Below are 19,078 nucleotides of genomic sequence, written 5' to 3'. Positions count from 1 at the left end.
TTCAGAGGCGGATCCAGGGGGTTACGGGTGTTGGGACCCCTTTTTTGACAATCAATGTTTTTGAAAGGGGCATATAGTTGGAACTCACTTTTTTTAAATGGTTTGATCCGCCCCTGTGTTGTCATGGTTGCAATGTCTCGAGTTCATCATTTTGCTATGAGTCCTGGCACATCTGCATATTTGAGCCTTTCAGTAACATTGCACATTTTAGTCAAAGCAAAATCTCAGTGATAAAACATCACATTATGATGATAGTAATAAGGAAATGTGGTATGATTGCCAATAACACCACTATTCAACCCCAAAAAAGAACAAAACAAAACCAAAGGACAAGGGTAAATCAAATGCATCGAATGGCTTTATGCAATGAGGAAAACCCTATCACACTTTACACAATTGATATCAGTAATCTAAGAAACTGATTTTTCCAATGAAAATAACACGAACACGTTTCTTACATTGATATAAACTATCCTTTTTATCTGCATCATTAATTCTCTCTTTTTCTTCGTCATCCAACATTTTCTTCAGATATTCTTTCCTGGCTATAGATATTTTTTTTCTTGCATCAAAACATTTGTCACATATGCCTGTGTTTGTTTCTGAATGATTCCTTGAGAAAAAGCTCACCAGGCATTTCCAAATGTTGTAAAACAATTTTACAAATCCGTTTCGTTCTGTATTCTGAAAAGAAAAATATTTATATATTTTAGGCGATTCAAAGTGGTACTACCATCATTCCCACAATGTTAGTATTTCTCATATTAATATTTCAAAAGCCAATTTGTCTGAAATTTGAATATTATGAAATAAATGCACGGAAATGTAAAAATCAGATTATTCTGAGGGTAATGATATTCATCCCTTACATAGTGGGGTTCTGGTCTCTTTCGATCTAAATATTTGTGTCACTGAGTGCTCACATCTCGAATATCAATAAAATTGAGAATGGAAATGGGGAATGTGTCAAAGAGACTACAACCCGACCACAGAAAAGGCAACAGCAGAAGGTCACCAATAGGTCTCCAATGTAGCGAGAAACTCCCGCACCCGGAGGCGTCCCTCAGCTGGCCCCTGAACAAATATATACCAATTCAGTGATAATGAACGCCTTACTAAACTCCAAATTGTACACAAGAAACTAAAATTAAAAATAATACAAGACTAACAATGGCCAGAGGCTACTGACTTGGGACAGACACAAAAATGCGACGGGGTTAAACATGTTTATGAGATCTCAATCCTCATCCTATACCTCTAGCCAATGTAGAAAAGTAAACGCATAACAATGCGCACATTAAAATTAAGTTCAAGAGAAGTCCGAGTCTGATGTCAGAAGATATAACCAAAGAAAATAAACCAAATGACAACAGACTACTAGCACTACAGAAATAAAGAGATTTTAGTCTAAACTTTTCAAACTGATAAAATGTGCGACTTAAAGTTGTAATTTGTAAAAAAACATGTCATCTAGCCGGACCTATATGGCTCGATACGTCATTCAATAGTATGTTCATCGACAGCTGTTGTCTTACGTCGTAGTTGAACTTTTTTTTTGTTAATTGTAGAATAAGATGCTGGTGGCTGTTTTTTTGTTATTGTTTTTATTTATTTTCCCATAACTTTTATAGACAGAGGACGATAAAAGGCTTGGTTTATTGAAAAGACGCCAATCTTTCTTTGCTGTCCTCTAGATGTCATTTTTTAGTTTTGTTTTTAAATAGATATTATAAAATTTCCTTTTATTCTTATTTCAATTTTTATTTTAACCCTCTGTGTATCTAATGTAAGGACAGGCAATTCCTGCCGCATTAGGGACAAATATTGTCATACTCATGTTGAATCCAATGATCTGGTGACAGTCAAAATAGGCGATTAGAAATCACACAATATCGGAGCTGTAGATGTCTCTTATCAAACCCGAATTCATTTCTTTTACATGTATTTATTAAGATGTCCTCTTTATGACGATTTTAGAAACCATTTATATCATGTTGCTGAAACTTTTAATGATAATTTTAATACTTTAGATGATAATCAAAAGTTAGTGTTTTTATTCTCAGATGTAAATATGATTCGTGTGTGTGCCAAAACCTGCCATTTAATTTTAAAAAGACGTAGAAATTTTATATATTGTACATAGTATTTTATTTCATATTATGTATTATTATTATCTATGCATTTTAATAGTCTCTTATAATTCTGTATAGAATGGCTCTCATTTTATTTAGTGCTATTTTACAATGTTACTATTGTATAAAGATTGATTGTACTTGTTGAGAGATGAGACTTTAATACAACATTGAATTGAATTGAATTGTATATTAAGATTTAAAATCTAAATTTTAAATCAGTTATCGGTTGTGCTCAGTCCGTTATAATACTTCGTCAGTTATTATTAATAATTGGTTTTTAATTGGATTATCGATCTTCACAAGTGATTGTTTACCCATAATCCTCCTTTTACCGTCGACATTTGGCAAAAGAAGACGCTTTTTAGAGCAAAATATATTTGCAGCAAATCTACACAAATCTGACACATAAGTTGTTAAAAACGTTATTTATTTTCAAAGTATTTCAAACAATTTTGTTCAGAGATTTGATTATCGATTATTTTGACTCGATTGATACAATTGTCGAAGCGCCAGGGCGAAACAAAAATTTTCATGCAGCAGACGGCATGGCATGGTTTTGAAATTTTTGACATTTTGAATTAGTTTATATCTAGCAGAAGTTCATTTTTTTTTTAACTTTATATTGAATAGATACAGTGAACACATCAAATATTTGTGATAGCAGAATTCCAATATTATTTGTTTGAGGTAGATGCAAATCTAAATTAATATTTTTTTCATCAATCGGCCACAGCAGAATCGGGCATATTATTGTGTTTCTTTTACATTGTCTTAAATCATATATTATCTGACATATAATCAAATATTTACATAAGTTATCATAGTGTGTCTTTTTCAGTTTAAAATGCTTAGAGCTTCTAAAAGAAAAAGGGTGGTGCCCAAGGGAAGAGGAGATAGCGTGGCTCCGGCCGCTAAGAGAAGTGTCTTGCGTCGAAAAGTTGGAGATGTCCATGATATCAGATCAACAGAGAGTCCAGTGGCAAACATTACACTAGATACAGATACAGAAGTGATGACTATGGCTCCGGTCCCGGTCTCAACAACCGCTACTGAACCCATTACGCCTTCAGGTAATTGTCCAGTATTTCAAACCCCTTCTCCTTGCATTAAGGCCAGTGATGACCTTGCTAGAAATATCCCTGTAAGCTTGAAACAAAAAATTATTGCTGGAGAGTATATTGACCTGGCCTTACTGTTAGTCAATTCACAAGCCTCTGCAGGGGATAAACAAAAAGTAGTTATTTCGCAGGGAGAAATTTTGTTACAACCACGGCAGCAACAACAAAAAATTGACTCCATAGATACCTGGACAGACGCATATTTATTGTATATAAGTATATATTGTACTGCTCACCCGCATGTATTTCAAGAATTACTAAAGTACATGCATAGTATTCGGTTAGGTGCTAAGCGGTGCGCACTAGGGTGGAAATCGTATGACGAACAATTCCGCCTCAGAATGTCACAGGATCCAGCAGGGTCTTGGGCTGTTGTTGACCCTGAGCTCTGGCTGCTTTATATGTATCCTCCGTCTTCTAATAGTAATGCGCCAGGAAGCACGGGGCGCTTTAAATGTTACGCATTCAATTACCAGGGCAATTGCGTGAATCAATCATGTCCTTATAATCATTCTTGTTTAAGATGTTCTGATCAGCACCCACTTATACAGTGCCCAAGACAAAACGTTTTTCCTAATAGGGTAGGCGGAAATGCAAGATTTCAGCAACCTAGGCCTCAATTTAGACCGAGATTTCAGGCACGTGGTGGCAACCCAGTGCAGTATCCCAACAATACGAAATCGTATTCTGGTCAATATATGAAGTGATTCTTTGCAAAATGCAATTAAAGTTGTGGCACAATATTTTTTATGTTTCTATGTTAAAGAGATGTGTAAGAATTTATGACATTGTTCATATTGTTAATTGTGTATAGAATTCAGATTGTATTACTTTCAGAGTCCAAACTATTGCGTCACCTATGGGATAAAGGGTGGACTCCAATAAACATAATTGAATTAAACACGTATCTTGGTGATTATGCAAATAGGGTGGATGCTAAGCTCCTGCTTGAGGGGTTTACTTTTGGATTTAGGATACAATATGAGGGTCCACGTATTTCTACTACCGCAAAAAATTTAGTTTCTGCAGAAATACACAAGTTCGAAACATTAGCAAAGTTGAACGACGAGGTCAAACTTGGTAGGATTTTGGGTCCATTTTCTAAAAAACCTATATCGACACTGCGAATTTCTCCAATTGGACTTGTTCAGAAACCAGATAATGGTTGGCGTCTCATATCTCATTTGTCTTATCCAAGTGGAGGTAGTATTAATGATTTTATACCCGAAGATTATTGTAGTGTGAAATACTCATCATTTGACAATGTTTTAAATATGATTGCAGCTCTCGGAGAGCGTGCGAAAATCGGAAAAATCGATATTCGCCAAGCATTTAGGCTTTTAATCATAAATCCTGCAGATTTTGATCTTATGGGTATCAAATTTCAGGATAAGTTTTACATCAATAAATGTCTACCCTTAGGATTAAGTAGCTCATGTCAGCTTTTTGAACGGTTTTCGACCTTTTTACACTGTGTTGTTAAGTCAAAGTCGGGTCTGGACACTTTGGATCATTATTTGGATGATTTTATATTTGCTGGACACGAGTCAAATAATAATTGTGAGTTGTTAATGGACACTTTTATGAAAGTTTGTAAGGATTTATGCGTGCCATTGGCAGACAACAAAACAGTTGGTCCTACAACAACCTTGACATTTCTTGGTCTTGAAATTGATACTTTACTTATGTTGGTAAAAATTCCGGAAAACAAGGTCATTAAGTTAAGGTCTGGTATTCAATACATGGTTGGTCGGAAAAAGATAAAATTTAAGGAACTAGAGTCAATCATTGGGCTAATGGCATTTTGCTCACGTGCAATTCCGTCATCAAGGGCTTTTACTAGAAGGTTTTATGATGTTATTTCAAACCTCCAACACGGAAAGTCGTATTATTATGTAAAAATAAATCAAGAGCTGAGATCTGATGCTTTAGTCTGGTTAGAGTTTTTAGAAAATTTTAATGGCGAATGCTTCATTTCGGAAAGTCTCTGGTTATCAAGTGATACGCTTGAGCTGTTTACTGATAGTTCTGGAAATGTTGCTCTTGGTTGTGGGGCTTATTTTAACAAGCAATGGACTCAGTTTCGATGGCCTGTCGAGTGGAGGGATAAAGACTTCATGTCCGATATATCTTTTTTAGAGCTGGTGCCTATATTATTGGCCATGTTAATTTGGTCCCCTCAATTTTGCAACAAGAAAATTTTATTAAGAATAGATAACCAAGCACTAGTTTTGATAATTAACAAGCGAACATCAAAATCGAAGTACGTAATGAAGTTAATTCGTCCTCTAGTTTTGTTATTAATGAGAAAAAATATTCAGGTACGAGCGTTGCATATTCCAGGCGAAAGTAATGCAATTGCAGATTCTCTGTCTCGTTTTCAGGTGATCCGTTTCCGTACATTGGCCCCGGAAGCAGATCAAACTCCATCAGACATTCCTGTGGAGTTTCACATGGTCATTTCGGAACTGAAGTAGATTTTTTAATAAACAATTCGGTAGCTCCTAGTACAGCAAAGTTGTACACCAGGGCTTTAAATTTATTTAACAGTTTCAGGAAAGATATCGGTCTTGCTAATGTATGGCCTGTGCCACTGCACGACATTGTTGCTTTTATTGCATATATGTATAAATCTGGATTCGCTCATTCAACAATTAATTCGTACATATCAGGCCTAAGTTTCTACAACAAACTAAATGATTATGAAGACTATACACAAAAATTTATCGTTAGGAAAATGATCGATGGTGTAAAGCGTACAAGGTCGCCTCAGATGGACACTAGACTGCCTATTTCAAGAGTGTTATTGGGTCGTATTTTGTCAATATTATCTTGTATCTGCAGTTCGGCATACGAGGTAAGACTATTCAAGGCGGTTTTTTCCTTGGCCTTTCATGGTCTTTTTAGGGTTGGGGAGTTGACAGTTCAAACTATGAGTAATACATGTTATTCAAATCATGTTTTAAACATGAATGATGTACAAATCTACAAAAAATATTTAGAAATTCATTTGGTTTCGTCTAAGACCGATCAGTTTGGTAGGGGCGTAACCATACACATTCCGGAGCAATTAAACAAATGTATTTGTCCGGTGGTTTTATTGCCTTGCTATTTGCGAGACAGACCTGTAGTAGAGGGACCGCTATTTTGTCATTTTGACGGTAAACCATTGACTAAATACCAGTTTTCTGCAATACTCAAAAAGTCACTACATGCTTTAGGTATTGTTAATACTCGTTGGTCGTCTCACTCTTTCAGAATAGGTATGGCTACAGCCTGTGCCATTGAAGGGTTATCCGACGAAAAGATTAAAAGTTTAGGTCGTTGGAAATCGAGTGCATATTTACGGTACATACGAATTCCCGTTTAATTGTTTATTTATATTGCTGTTAGTTTCAGATTCTCCTATAAGGGTTTGGATTGTTGGGTCGTCTATTGTTAAGAATGCGTTTGTGGAATCAAGGCAACGCCCGGGAGGAACTAATTTGGCTTTGAATAGGTTGGGAGTAAATATCTGGTGGCAAGGAACCGGTGGACTAACTCTCTCTAAGATGAAAAATCGCATTAGATTAATGCTGAGACTTGAAGATCCTCCCAGCTATATTATAGTGCACATTGGGGGAAATGATATAGGTAATATCAAACTAGGTTACTTACATTTCCAGTTGGTTAAATTTATGTCATGGTTATCAAATAAATTGCCTGAAACCACATTAATTTGGTCGCATGTACTACCAAGATTGTTGTGGAGGTATTCAACCAATGGGAATTGTATGGAGAAGTGCAGACGTCGGTTAAACAGCTCCATTGGTGTCCACATGACAAAGCATGGAGGCTGTTACATTCGGTATCCTGACATAAAAGCTACACATAAGTTCCTAGCACAAGATGGGGTGCATTTATCTAAGATAGGAAATGAAATTTTTCTGAATATAATACAGGGAGCACTAGAAACAATTATTTCCAGTAAGACGGGTGGCATTACTTTTCCAGACGACTATTATACACTTTGAATTTTGTTAATTGACTCGTTGTAAATATTATATCGGCTCATATTATGAACTTTGTAATTAGTTTAGATGAAACATCAGCGTTACTGATGCTGTTTTATGTATAATGTAGATAATTTCTTCCTTGTTCCTCTGTTCATTTATTTAGAAATTGTTTCATTCAAATTTGCTTGAAATGGCACAGCTTCGCGCAGCTCCCCCCAATTTTATTGGCGGTTGACGGTTCTACGAAACTTTTATCTGAGGACTAAAATTGTCGCAGCACCGTCATTTTGGCAGATTTCGCTGCGCTTAAAGAACATATTTGCAGTTTACAGACTTATTTAAATCGTATGATAGCATTAGCCTCTGATTTCCAGGGTTAATAGCTTATCTTGAACTTGCCCCTTTTCATATATGGTCTGCCACCTCGAACATATTCGGCGATCATCATACAACATTTTCAAAGAAACATATGCATTTCTATCACTGAATTTTAGTTCATATTATATCACAAATTGCATTTCATATAATAGTACATATATCAATTTGTTAATAAATGCTGTGGCCATTTCCTGCCAACTCTAATTTGTTATTTTTTAAATGAGCATCTAAGATAATAAGATTTAAAATCTAAATTTTAAATCAGTTATCGGTTGTGCTCAGTCCGTTATAATACTTCGTCAGTTATTATTAATAATTGGTTTTTAATTGGATTATCGATCTTCACAAGTGATTGTTTACCCATAATCCTCCTTTTACCGTCGACATTTGGCAAAAGAAGACGCTTTTTAGAGCAAATATTGTCCTACTCATGTTGAATCCAATGATCTGGTGACAGTCAAAATAGGCGATTAGAAATCACACAATATCGGAGCTGTAGATGTCTCTTATCAAACCCGAATTCATTTCTTTTACATGTATTTATTAAGATGTCCTCTTTATGACGATTTTAGAAACCATTTATATCATGTTGCTGAAACTTTTAATGATAATTTTAATACTTTAGATGATAATCAAAAGTTAGTGTTTTTATTCTCAGATGTAAATATGATTCGTGTGTGTGCCAAAACCTGCCATTTAATTTTAAAAAGACGTAGAAATTTTATATATTGTACATAGTATTTTATTTCATATTATGTATTCTCTTGTAACAAACTTCATTCTGTATTCAAAAAACAGAATTACTACTCAATGCCGTCTCATATACCATATACCACAAATACTTCGTATTGGTCTCATATACCATATACCACAAATACTTCGTATTGGTCTCATATACAATATACCACAAATTCTTCGTATTGATGAAAATCTAAATGACATACTGCTAAACAGTATGAAGAAAACAATAAACTCATAAATAAAGTGCAAAGCCACACGACAACGCCGCTGCTCAGTTTATTAAAGATATGAAACAATTCATATCACTTGTATACACAATACAACATTTCAACAATATAATTTCTAATTTTCCAAGCATAAAAACTACACTCCAGTCCTATCAATCATATAATTACGATAAAAGGGGGGACTTATAAATTAAAATTTACCAACTTACTTAAGAATTAAACTTTAGATAAATAAATGTGTGTTGACGGTTCGGCGCTGTCGTGCTGAATGACCAAAAACCCCCGTTTTGGCGGGGAAAATGACCGTGCGATAAGCACGACACCTACATACATCATGAACAAACAAGAGAAAATAATTTCACTCTTATTCACTTCGTTCAAACGAAAGAAATTATATTTATAATTATCTATGCATTTTAATAGTCTCTTATAATTCTGTATAGAATGGCTCTCATTTTATTTAGTGCTATTTTACAATGTTACTATTGTATAAAGATTGATTGTACTTGTTGAGAGATGAGACTTTAATACAACATTGAATTGAATTGAATTGTATATTTCATTATATTGATTGGCTAACTGCAATCTCGCGTTATTCCTTAATCAACTGCATTCGTAATAAAATTTATCATTCATGACGACACGAGATCCAATAATGAAGTGCACATGTAAATTTAATAAAAACTTGATACAAATCCCTATCTAATAAATGTAATTAAAAGTATTGAATTATTCTTTTTGTAACTTCATAGGGTTGTAAAAGCGTTGACCGTGCGCACATTTTTAGAATGGCGCTTCATACAAACTGTACTTCGGTCAACGCTTTTACACCTAAATGAAGTTACAAAAAAGAAGCATTCATTTCTTACTAAATGACAAAGAGTAAATGTAAAGACAAACAATATTTCAGTATTCTAAATATACTAAGACCGTTAACAATCGAATTACTAGGAATAAAAAATCCACTTTGCGTTATGATTGAAAAAGAAGTACCAATGATGTTACGAGCGATACCCATTAAAAGCATCTTATAGTAATATACTACCAACGAACTCGTCTATAATGTTATGTTATAAAAATACAAACTACAGTTTAACCAGTTGAATACATGATCATTTAATGAATAATTTACTTACCGTCATTCTCAAGCGGTGTTACTGAGCAGCAAACACATTAATATATTCCACAAAAAGGTTTGTCAAATTACGTAATATAAGTTGCAATATAGCAATTGAAACCAACTGTAAATAAATCATTTCAAGCAAAATATTGAATCCGAACTTTTGTGTCGAAATTGTAAGTCAACAAAATTAACATTGTTTTATTAGAACTTCTTAATCTTATTTGTATTTAACAAAAGTTAAAATAACTTCGGTAACATTATTAACGGATTATTATTTTATTTTTAAAGATATACAGATTACATGTGTCTTGATTGTTTTCTCGCCCACAGTATGTTTGCTTATGACGTTTATATTCGTGATATTACTCTAAAACATAGACTTTTCATTCATTGACATTGGGCTTTGAAACAATTGTGTCAAAGGTGGCAATGCTAAAAGCAAGTCCGCGCGCTTTGTATAGAGTCAGATTTTTTTTTTATATACAAAAAAAACCCATTAACATATCGCGTCATCTCGGCCATTAGTAAGTGTTCTGAAGCTAATATTTCAGTGATTTGAACTAGTTCCTTTAAAACTAGTATGAAAGAGCTTATCATTAAATTTTGTAATAAAACATATGAAAATAGTGCAATAAGCTATTTTTGGAGTGTAAAATTTCAGTGCATGCTTTAGATAAATTACGTGCTTTTGATGTTTCTACTGTTGATAGCGTTTAAGCCCCAGTCCCACTAGACCACGATCGCACCACGCTCACCGCGATCTAAAATAAATTAGATCGTGGTGAGGTCGCGGTATGAGCGGCATGAACATGTTAATTTTCGTTGCTTTCACGATGCTACTACGTCCTAATTACGCTTCTACAACGATCCCGCTACGATTAAACCACGTTCTCACCGCGCTTATTCTGCGACCTCACTACGCTTGTAAAGATCTTTCTGTTCTTCACGTTCTCACTACGACCATACCACGAGTTTTCCGATTGCAACACGATCTTACTGCGATTATAGCACGTTCTTACCACGATTATACTACGTTCATACCGCGATCGTGTTTCATATCAATATAGTTCCATTCCTTCTATTTCTGATTAAAACGGAGATTTCTCGGAAACAATACAGTCATGCCACCAAAGTCTACTAGAACAAGTGGACGTGGTGGTAGGGGTTGATGTAGAGGCAGAGGCAGAGGGAGCAAAGTATGAACATCATACTAAACTCCAAATAGTACACAAGAAACTAAAATTTAAAATAGTACTAACAAAAGACTAACAAAGGCCAGAGGCTCCTGACTTGGGACAGGCGCAAAAAATATTGGAGTTAAACATGTTTGTGAGAACTCAACCCTCCCCCTATACATCTAGCCAATGAAACAAAGTAAATGCATAACAATACGCACATTAAAATTCAGGTCAAGAGAAGTCCGAGTCCGATGTCAGAAGATGTGACTAAAGAAAATAAACAAAATGACAATGATACATAAATAACAACAGACTACTAGCAGTTAACTGACATGCCAGCTCCAGACTTCAATTAAACTGATACTATACACATAAGTAGTATAATATCAAGAGATGTCGGAACGACCAATCAAACCTAAATTACAACCTATTGCTGGTCGACGATATTTTAGTGAACGATAGAAGAGATGACACAGATGTGTCAATTTATATAGGAAGATATGGTATGAGTGCCAATGAGACAACTCTCCATCAACGTAAAAATCTATAAAAGTAAACCATTATAGGCCAAGGTACGGCCTTCAATACGGAGCCTTGGCTCACACCGAACAGCACGCTATAAACGGTCCCCAAAAAATACTAATGTTAAACCATTTAAACGGGAAAAACCAACGGTCTAATCTATATAAAAACAAGAAGCATGGTTGAGCCGTTAGAGCAAATGAATAAATACATTCAGACAAACAAAATCTAGGGATTTTTTTTTTATATATTTTATGTGAAAATGACAATAAAAATGATGGTCGTAGTTTGAACGTAATAAGGTCGTGAGAAGAGCGTGATGAGGACGGCAAGGGCGTGCTAGAATCGTACTATGGTCGTGAACAGCGTGGTAAAGTCGTAGTGGTAGCGTAGTTGGGTCGCGGTGAGAACGTGATGGTCGTAGTAAGGTCGTGATAACGTCGCTGTGAGATCGTAGCGCAACATCTCCGAATAGAATCACGCTTTCGCTACGCTTTCGCTACGCTTTCGCTACGCTTTCGCTACGCTCTCGCTACGCTCTCGCTACGATTGTACAGCGACCTTTGCGATCTTACTACGATCTTAGTGCGCTCTCACTACGCTTCTACTACGACCTTATTTCGCCACGACCGCACCACGATTGTTTTGAACATGATCAAAGTTGGCCACGCTCTTCGCGATCTTGAAGACCTCACCACGACCGTGGTACGACCTTACTGCGACCTACACGATCGTACCACGATCATCAAAATTTGCATTTGTTTCACAGATCGTAGTGGGACTGGGGTATTACTTTAAGCCCCAGTCCCACTAGACCACGATCGCACTACGCTCACCACGATCTAAAATAAAATCAGATCGTGGTGAGGTCGCTGTATGAGCGGCATGAAAATGTACATTTTCGTTGCTTTCACGATGCTACTACGTCCTCATTACGCTTCTACAACGATCCCGCTACGATCATACCACGTTCTCACCACGCTTATTCTGCGACCTCACTACGCTTATCAAGACCTTTCTACGCTCTTCACGTTCTCACTACGACCATACCACGATGTATGCGATTGCAACACGATCTTACCACGCTTCTACTGCGATTATAGCACGCTCGTCGCACGACCTTACTACACTACCAATAATTTACCCATACTTTTTTGGTACATTTCTACCCTCGTGCATATCAGTACTGTAAGGAAAGACTGAAAACTTATAATGTTATACTTTCAATGAAATCAGTACTGATTTTGTCAGTACTGTTTCAGTACTGATTTTGACAGTACTGTTTTAGTACTGATTTTGACAGTACTGTTTTAGTACTGATTTTGTCAGTACTGTTTTAGTACTGATTTTGTCAGTACTGTTTCAGTACTGATTTTGTCAGTACTGTGTAAGTACTGATTTTGACAGTACTGTTTTAGTACTGATTTTGTCAGTACTGTTTCAGTACTGAATTTGACAGTACTGATTTTGTCAATACTGTTTCAGTACTGATGTTGACAGTACTGTTTCCGTCAGTAATGATTCAGTACTGATTTCGTAAGTAGTGTTTCGTTACTAATTTCTTCAGTACTGTTTCATTATAACACTTTAAATCAGACTGTATCTGTATAGTGATGCCTAGTTGTTTTGTATATTTGGGGTGGGTTAATTGTTCTCTTTGACACTTACCCCATTTCCATTCATTTTCTATATTGTGACATGTTAATGTTTTCGTTATGTTTTTTTTTATTTCTCTGATTTTTGTTGTCCTGAAGTGGTTCAGCTTTAGATCCAGCTCTTCGACAGTTACTTTAGCTTTCTTTTTTAAATATTCTGGCTTTATGCCATATTTATTGTCAGAATTGCATCTTGTGTGGTCTACAAGGTTTATGTTTTTAATACTTATCAATACTTCTATTTGACAATACCATATTACATGTATTTATATCTTGCTTGGGTCAAATCAGAACATATTGAACATTGGAACTCGATATATTACTTTTGAGAAGATGGGTGGATGGATTGATGTTATGTGATCCAGTGGCAAGTTAAGTGCAGGAAGAGGACATGATACTCAGATATAAATACAATGTAATTAGATATAGGAAGATGTGGTGTGAGTGCCAATGAGACAACTCTCCATCCAAATAACAATTTAAAAATTAAACCATTATAGGTTTAAGTACGGCCTTCAACACGGAGCCTTGGCTCACACCGAACAACAAGCTATAAAGGGCCCCAAAATTACTAGTGTAAAACCATTCAAACGGGAAAACCAACGGTCTAATCTATATAAACAAAACGAGAAACGAAAAACACGTATATATTACATAAACAAACGACAACTACTGTACATCAGATTCCTGACTTAGGACAGGTGCAAACATTTGCAGCGGGATTAAACGTTTTAATGGGCCCAAACCTTCTCCCTTTTTCTGAAACAATAGCATAACATCACAACATATAAAAACATATTTTGTACAGAACTAGACCAATAATGCACTGAGCTCCTTTTTAACATGATAGTTCACCACAAGGAGAGAATCTGCTATAAGACATGTCCCCCCACATGAACAGGTATGTTCAGACTGAACAGTGTATGTTTTTCTCCTTTTACTGTGAGCTGAGCGAATATTCAGAATACGACCACTCTTTTTAGTCTTACTTCTCATAAATAAATTTCCAATCATATGCTCATTGTAAGATTTTTAATGGTTAAATACATTTATTGACAGATTTCTTTTTTTTTGTATACATTAATCATGCTGCAATTTCATTCACTTGTAATGAGTGTATTGTGAATAGTAACTTAAATACATGTATGCATAACTCTTGTACTCTTTCCTATAAAACTGCAGAGCGTATTTTACGAAAAGAATATATGAAATTTGGTGTTACAATATTTAGGCATCCCGTTAACGGGGAGTTGAAAGGGTAAGAACTACATTACTCAGTATAGCATGTTCACTTGAGAACTGATGACTTTCAGAAACTCTTGGTTTGTAGTTCCTCAGAAATCTCTGATTGATTTGAATCTTACAGACATACAAACAAAGGTACATTTTGTAAAATAAGCATAAAAATTTAAAGAAAGATTTCCAACAGACTGATTAATGTCTGACGGAGGTCATTTGGTACATAATTAACCTTTTTGATTTTTGAACATATATGGTTTGCTTTTCAAAATTAATTTTTATTGACTGCATAAAACAAGCTGAAGAACTCAAATTTTTGTTCTATCTTCTTATCAACTGCAATAACTTCCATCGAAATACAATAAACAGTAATCTTAAGAATGAACAGCATTAAAAAGTAAAAAAATGAGTTTTTCTCTCTCTCAATTTAATGTTTTTTTTAAAATAACTGTTTCATAATTCTGCTTCAATGTTATTTTCCATTGCTCTTCCTATGCAGGTGATATATATCTTTGCCAACTTGTTTCTGGAAAGGAAAAAGTTGATTATAACATTTATCATTTTGTTAAAGTCCAATAATAAGATGAAACATAGGTCAACCATGACATAATGTGAATCAGTGTACATGCATTGCTAAAGGTGGTATAACGTTAATTATACAAGGTTTATATTATACAGGGAGAAAAATGAAAAAAAAAATGGAACAATGTTTGATTTACCTACTTGAAAACTGGCCTTGAAGTCATTAAACTTTCGAGTCAGTTATTTACTCAAACTCCAAAATCAACAAATCAACCAATCAAAATGCTGGATTTCAATTTTCGACCACGATTTTTTTTCTCCGGGCACTGAGAAAATTTTGTATGACTTCAGGGCCTCATCTTATACGATTTGGAGAAGAATTTTAGCGTCCCAAGTCTGGGTTCATGGCAAATGTCCATGTTTTCAATACGGGCTGCACTTTTAACATTTTTAATTTGTTTTGTTATATATTAGGTCGTTAATTTTTCTGAATTAAATTGTTTCATATATTGTTCATGTCATGGTCTTTTGTAGCCGACAATACGGTATGAGTTTTCTCATTGTTGAAGTCTGCACAGTTGTATATTATTGTTCACAATCGCATCGTCTCAAATTTGGTGGATAGTTGTATCAGTGACAATCCTACAACTTTTTATCATTTTATACATATGCAATAGTTTAAAAATTAAATAAAAGTATTCTTTTTGTGAATTTTTTCATTATTAGTACCAGTGGAAATTCTCATTATAATAAATTACTATCTTTTAAATCTGTTATTCGGTTACAGAGAAGGAGATCTTTGTTTATATTTCCTTTAGGTTCCTAAGTTCAACTATGTCCTGCTGTAACACTCTGACATCTTTGGATCGGCAACAAAACACATATGTATTAATATATCAATGCAATCTGTGAAACAGTTAAATGAGAATTTGTGAGTACGGATATGTACTTCCCGTAGACTTCTTTGTTAACTTTAATGATATCTTTCAATTGTTGAAGAATTGTATTTCTACTCTTTATTTTTTTTGAACTTGCTCGTTGTTGGTTTGTTGTCATATGAACACACTACAACATTTCATGATATTGAAATAAAATTATAGGAATAACTGCAAATACTTACTTTAAAAAAATCATAATTGAGTGTAAAACTATATATAAACCTACCTTTCAAATTATTTCAATGTTCTACTGTCACCTTTCATACCAGTTCTATCATAATCTCTATCTCATATTTTATCTGTTCTTGAAAATTTTTAGTCGTTGATCTAAAACTTTATTTTCCTCATAGACTTAGTCTTTGTGTTCTGGATCCATTTTTAGATACCTATAACAATAGATCATACTGCATCATTTATAAAAAGTTGTTTTTCCCAACATGCATGTTATGGTATTAATTATGGACGTAACACTTTGTAAATTGTCCTTTGAAAAAATACATCATGAGATAAAGATTGTATCGATGATTTTCAAAATTCTGTAAAGTGGTTCAGGAGTTATTGATGACACTTACGTGGGACATAAGGACAAGATATGTTCCATATGTGAACACATTCTCACTAAGAAAATGTCACCAGAAGTGCAAGTCTGTCATCACAACGGATAATGTTTATGTGATAGGATCATACAGTAAAAACAGTAAAACCATTGGTAGTAAAATTGTGCGGGATGTTTAATTTTCAACAAATGTAAGATTGGTCACCTTTAATCGGATGCCTCATATAGCATGTATAGAAAGAGAGTGCCATGATCTCTGCAGGTTAATAACTATTGCAACAACTCTTTGAGAGGCCGTCGGTGGCCTTTTGTATTCTGTAATATTCTATATCATTTTTCACTTTCTATTATTAATTTTGCCTGTTATTCTCTTTTCTTCATATTCAAGCACTACACTATTATCGATTCTTCATTGCTTCTGTCTACTTTATAACAACAATGGGAATAATATGAAAGCCAGCCAAATAGGACATTGGAAAATTGTCTGTTTTCTGTTTCTTGGTTTATTCTTGCTTGTCGTTGGAGGCAAACTTTGTCTTTCTGTCTCTTAAGTTTGTGTGTATTATTAAAATTAAACGAATGTAACACAAATTTTCCATCTTAAAACAAATTTGTTGAACATTGCGTCTGGTATTTAAGGTAGATTGATGGTATACCCCCATCTTGGATTGTACAATCACAGTACAAAATCGGTCCAGTTATTTGCCAAAATCAGCAAATTTGAAAACAGATTTGCAGTTTAATGATTAGACTGTTTTTTGATATTAAGAAAACTTGTTAATTTATTGTATTATTCATAATATTTTAACAAATATCAAACATTTTGGCTTTTAAAATCCTTTTTTTCAATTGAGCAATTTAAGGGGAAATAACTCTTTAAGTACAAAATTTATACTGGGCTAATAGGGAAATTTTTTATATTTACTTGTGGCAAGAAAACAAGTTCGGTGACACCATGTTTTCTTTTTATTTTCTTAAAACATACTATGAAACCTACCTTCTCACAATTTATTTAAAAATTCTATCTTATAGAAATTTTTTTATGCACTCTTATGTGTTTTTTCATGAACAAAGTAACCAAATTAAGGCAATTTTCAAACACTCGTAGCTTGAAAAATAGCACGGTGACCCATACTTTTTATTATATTTTTGAAAAAAATATATAAAATACTTCATTTTGGCAAATTACAAGAAAATTCTGTCTCAAAAAACATTTACTTATGATCTACCTTAATCTCTTTTTAACAGAAGGAAAAAACTAAGATTAAATATAATCAACAGAAGTATAAAAAAACTATGTACTAAGTCTTTGAAGTTAGATGCATGATTTTTGTTATTAGTTGTTAGTGGCTTTGAACTAGCTGTCAGTAACTGCAAGTACTCTCAGATCTGTATTTAGTGACTTTTTTTGTTGAGTAACGCCGTTACGGTAACGTCCATTATGTTTTTGTTACTGAGATGTATTTCTATTTGCATTCATCTGTTATTTAAAGTTAAATAAGCCTTGTTCAACTGAATTTTATAGTTTGTTGTTATGTAGTACTGTTACAACTCTGTTCCAGGTTTAGGGGGGAAGACCCTAGCATGTTTCACCTCACCACATTCTGTATATATATGTTCCTGTCCGAAGTCAGGAGCCTGTAATTCAGTGGTTGTTGTTTGTTGGTGTGTTACATATTCATTGTTCGTTCATTTTTGTACATGAATTAGAACGTTAGTTTTCTTGTTTGAATTCGTTGACATTTGTCATTTTGGTGCCTTTTTTTAGCTGACTATGCGATATGGCTTTGCTCATTATTGATGGCCGTATGGTGACCTATATTTGTTAATTTCTGATCATCTGATCTGTTGTGGAGAGTTGTGATTATTCCGCTCATTTTGGGTGCCATGATTGGCAAATAAAATATATGTTGTTGCTGTTGTTGTTGTGTCGTTGGCAATAATACGGCATCTTTTTAATAAACAAATATATATATATATATATGTAAATCGAATGTTCTGTTCCCTTATGAACCACATAAATTTGAACTAAATTATTGAAGGGAAAGACATTGTTTTTGTATAAATGTAAACAGAATATAGAATGTTGTGTCAACAGAATACAGAATCAACATTCTGTATTCTGTTGACACAGTATACAGAATGTTGATTCCGGCAAAATATATGATCTGACAGGATGCTCACGGAATAAAACTTGTGATGGAAGAAGACATACATTTGAATTGTAAAACATACATAAACAATAGCAATCCGTAGATGATTCGAAGCGGGTCCGCCATCTCTGACTTGTCGTAACAATCGTCTCTTTCTGTAACTTTAAGAATTTCTGCAAGTGGCTGGTAAACCGATATTTTCTCTGCTGTATTTCTGTATCCTATCCTACGCGGCTGATCTACTGTTGTCTCAAATTTTGCCGTTGATGTTATTATCGTAATCACAAAAGCGCGTCAATATGGAACATACAATTGCCTATTGTAAAACGTTTATGTGATTGGATTTACACATGACGTCATTCATTGTTTACAAACGTTATTTTTGCACTCGCACTGACATTTCAACAGTTCAACAGTTCAAACTTCTTCTGGATTGAATACCACAATGGGATTGAAGGTAGATCAAGGTATAGTAGTACATTGAATATTGTAAAACTGAGAAAAATGTAGCATATCTAATTCAAAACATATTACGTAAGTTAAAAAAGCAGAATACGCGTTACACAGTGGCGGACCCCTGGGGTTCCGAGGGTGGGAA

General features: G+C 34.4%; 2 protein-coding genes and 1 long non-coding RNA gene across 7 annotated transcripts in view; 1 reads left to right on the top strand and 2 right to left on the bottom strand.

Moving 5' to 3' along the window:
* Positions 1-9,874, bottom strand: part of LOC134684480 (uncharacterized) — a 31,576-nt gene extending 21,702 nt beyond the window's left edge. For 3 of the 5 annotated variants that reach the window (XM_063543769.1, XM_063543777.1, XM_063543800.1), the window contains exons 1-2: positions 9,731-9,874; positions 459-684 (exon numbers count right to left, since the gene is read on the bottom strand). In XM_063543769.1, the coding sequence (XP_063399839.1) occupies positions 459-684; positions 9,731-9,736 (232 nt within the window). In that variant the 5' untranslated portion in view covers positions 9,737-9,874. The remainder of the gene's footprint in view (positions 1-458; positions 685-9,730) is intronic. The other 2 variants (XM_063543785.1, XM_063543792.1) reach the window with 2 other exon arrangements.
* Positions 2,980-7,266, top strand: LOC134692027 (uncharacterized). Its single transcript, XM_063552375.1, has 2 exons — positions 2,980-3,205; positions 6,647-7,266. The coding sequence occupies exons 1-2, from the start codon at positions 2,980-2,982 to the stop codon at positions 7,264-7,266; spliced, it is 846 nt and encodes a 281-aa protein (XP_063408445.1).
* A 4,503-nt stretch (positions 9,875-14,377) lies between the features above and the next one.
* Positions 14,378-18,718, bottom strand: LOC134709969 (uncharacterized). The gene is made up of 3 exons (XR_010106079.1): positions 18,563-18,718; positions 15,998-16,157; positions 14,378-14,837 (listed from the first exon to the last, which is right to left on the bottom strand). It is a non-coding gene; the product is annotated as an uncharacterized LOC134709969 (long non-coding RNA).
* Positions 18,719-19,078: the final 360 nt, after the last annotated feature.

The sequence above is a fragment of the Mytilus trossulus genome, chromosome 1, assembly GCF_036588685.1.
Source record: "Mytilus trossulus isolate FHL-02 chromosome 1, PNRI_Mtr1.1.1.hap1, whole genome shotgun sequence".
Lineage (NCBI taxonomy): Eukaryota > Metazoa > Mollusca > Bivalvia > Mytilida > Mytilidae > Mytilus > Mytilus trossulus.
This window is presented reverse-complemented; position numbering and strand designations above follow the sequence as displayed.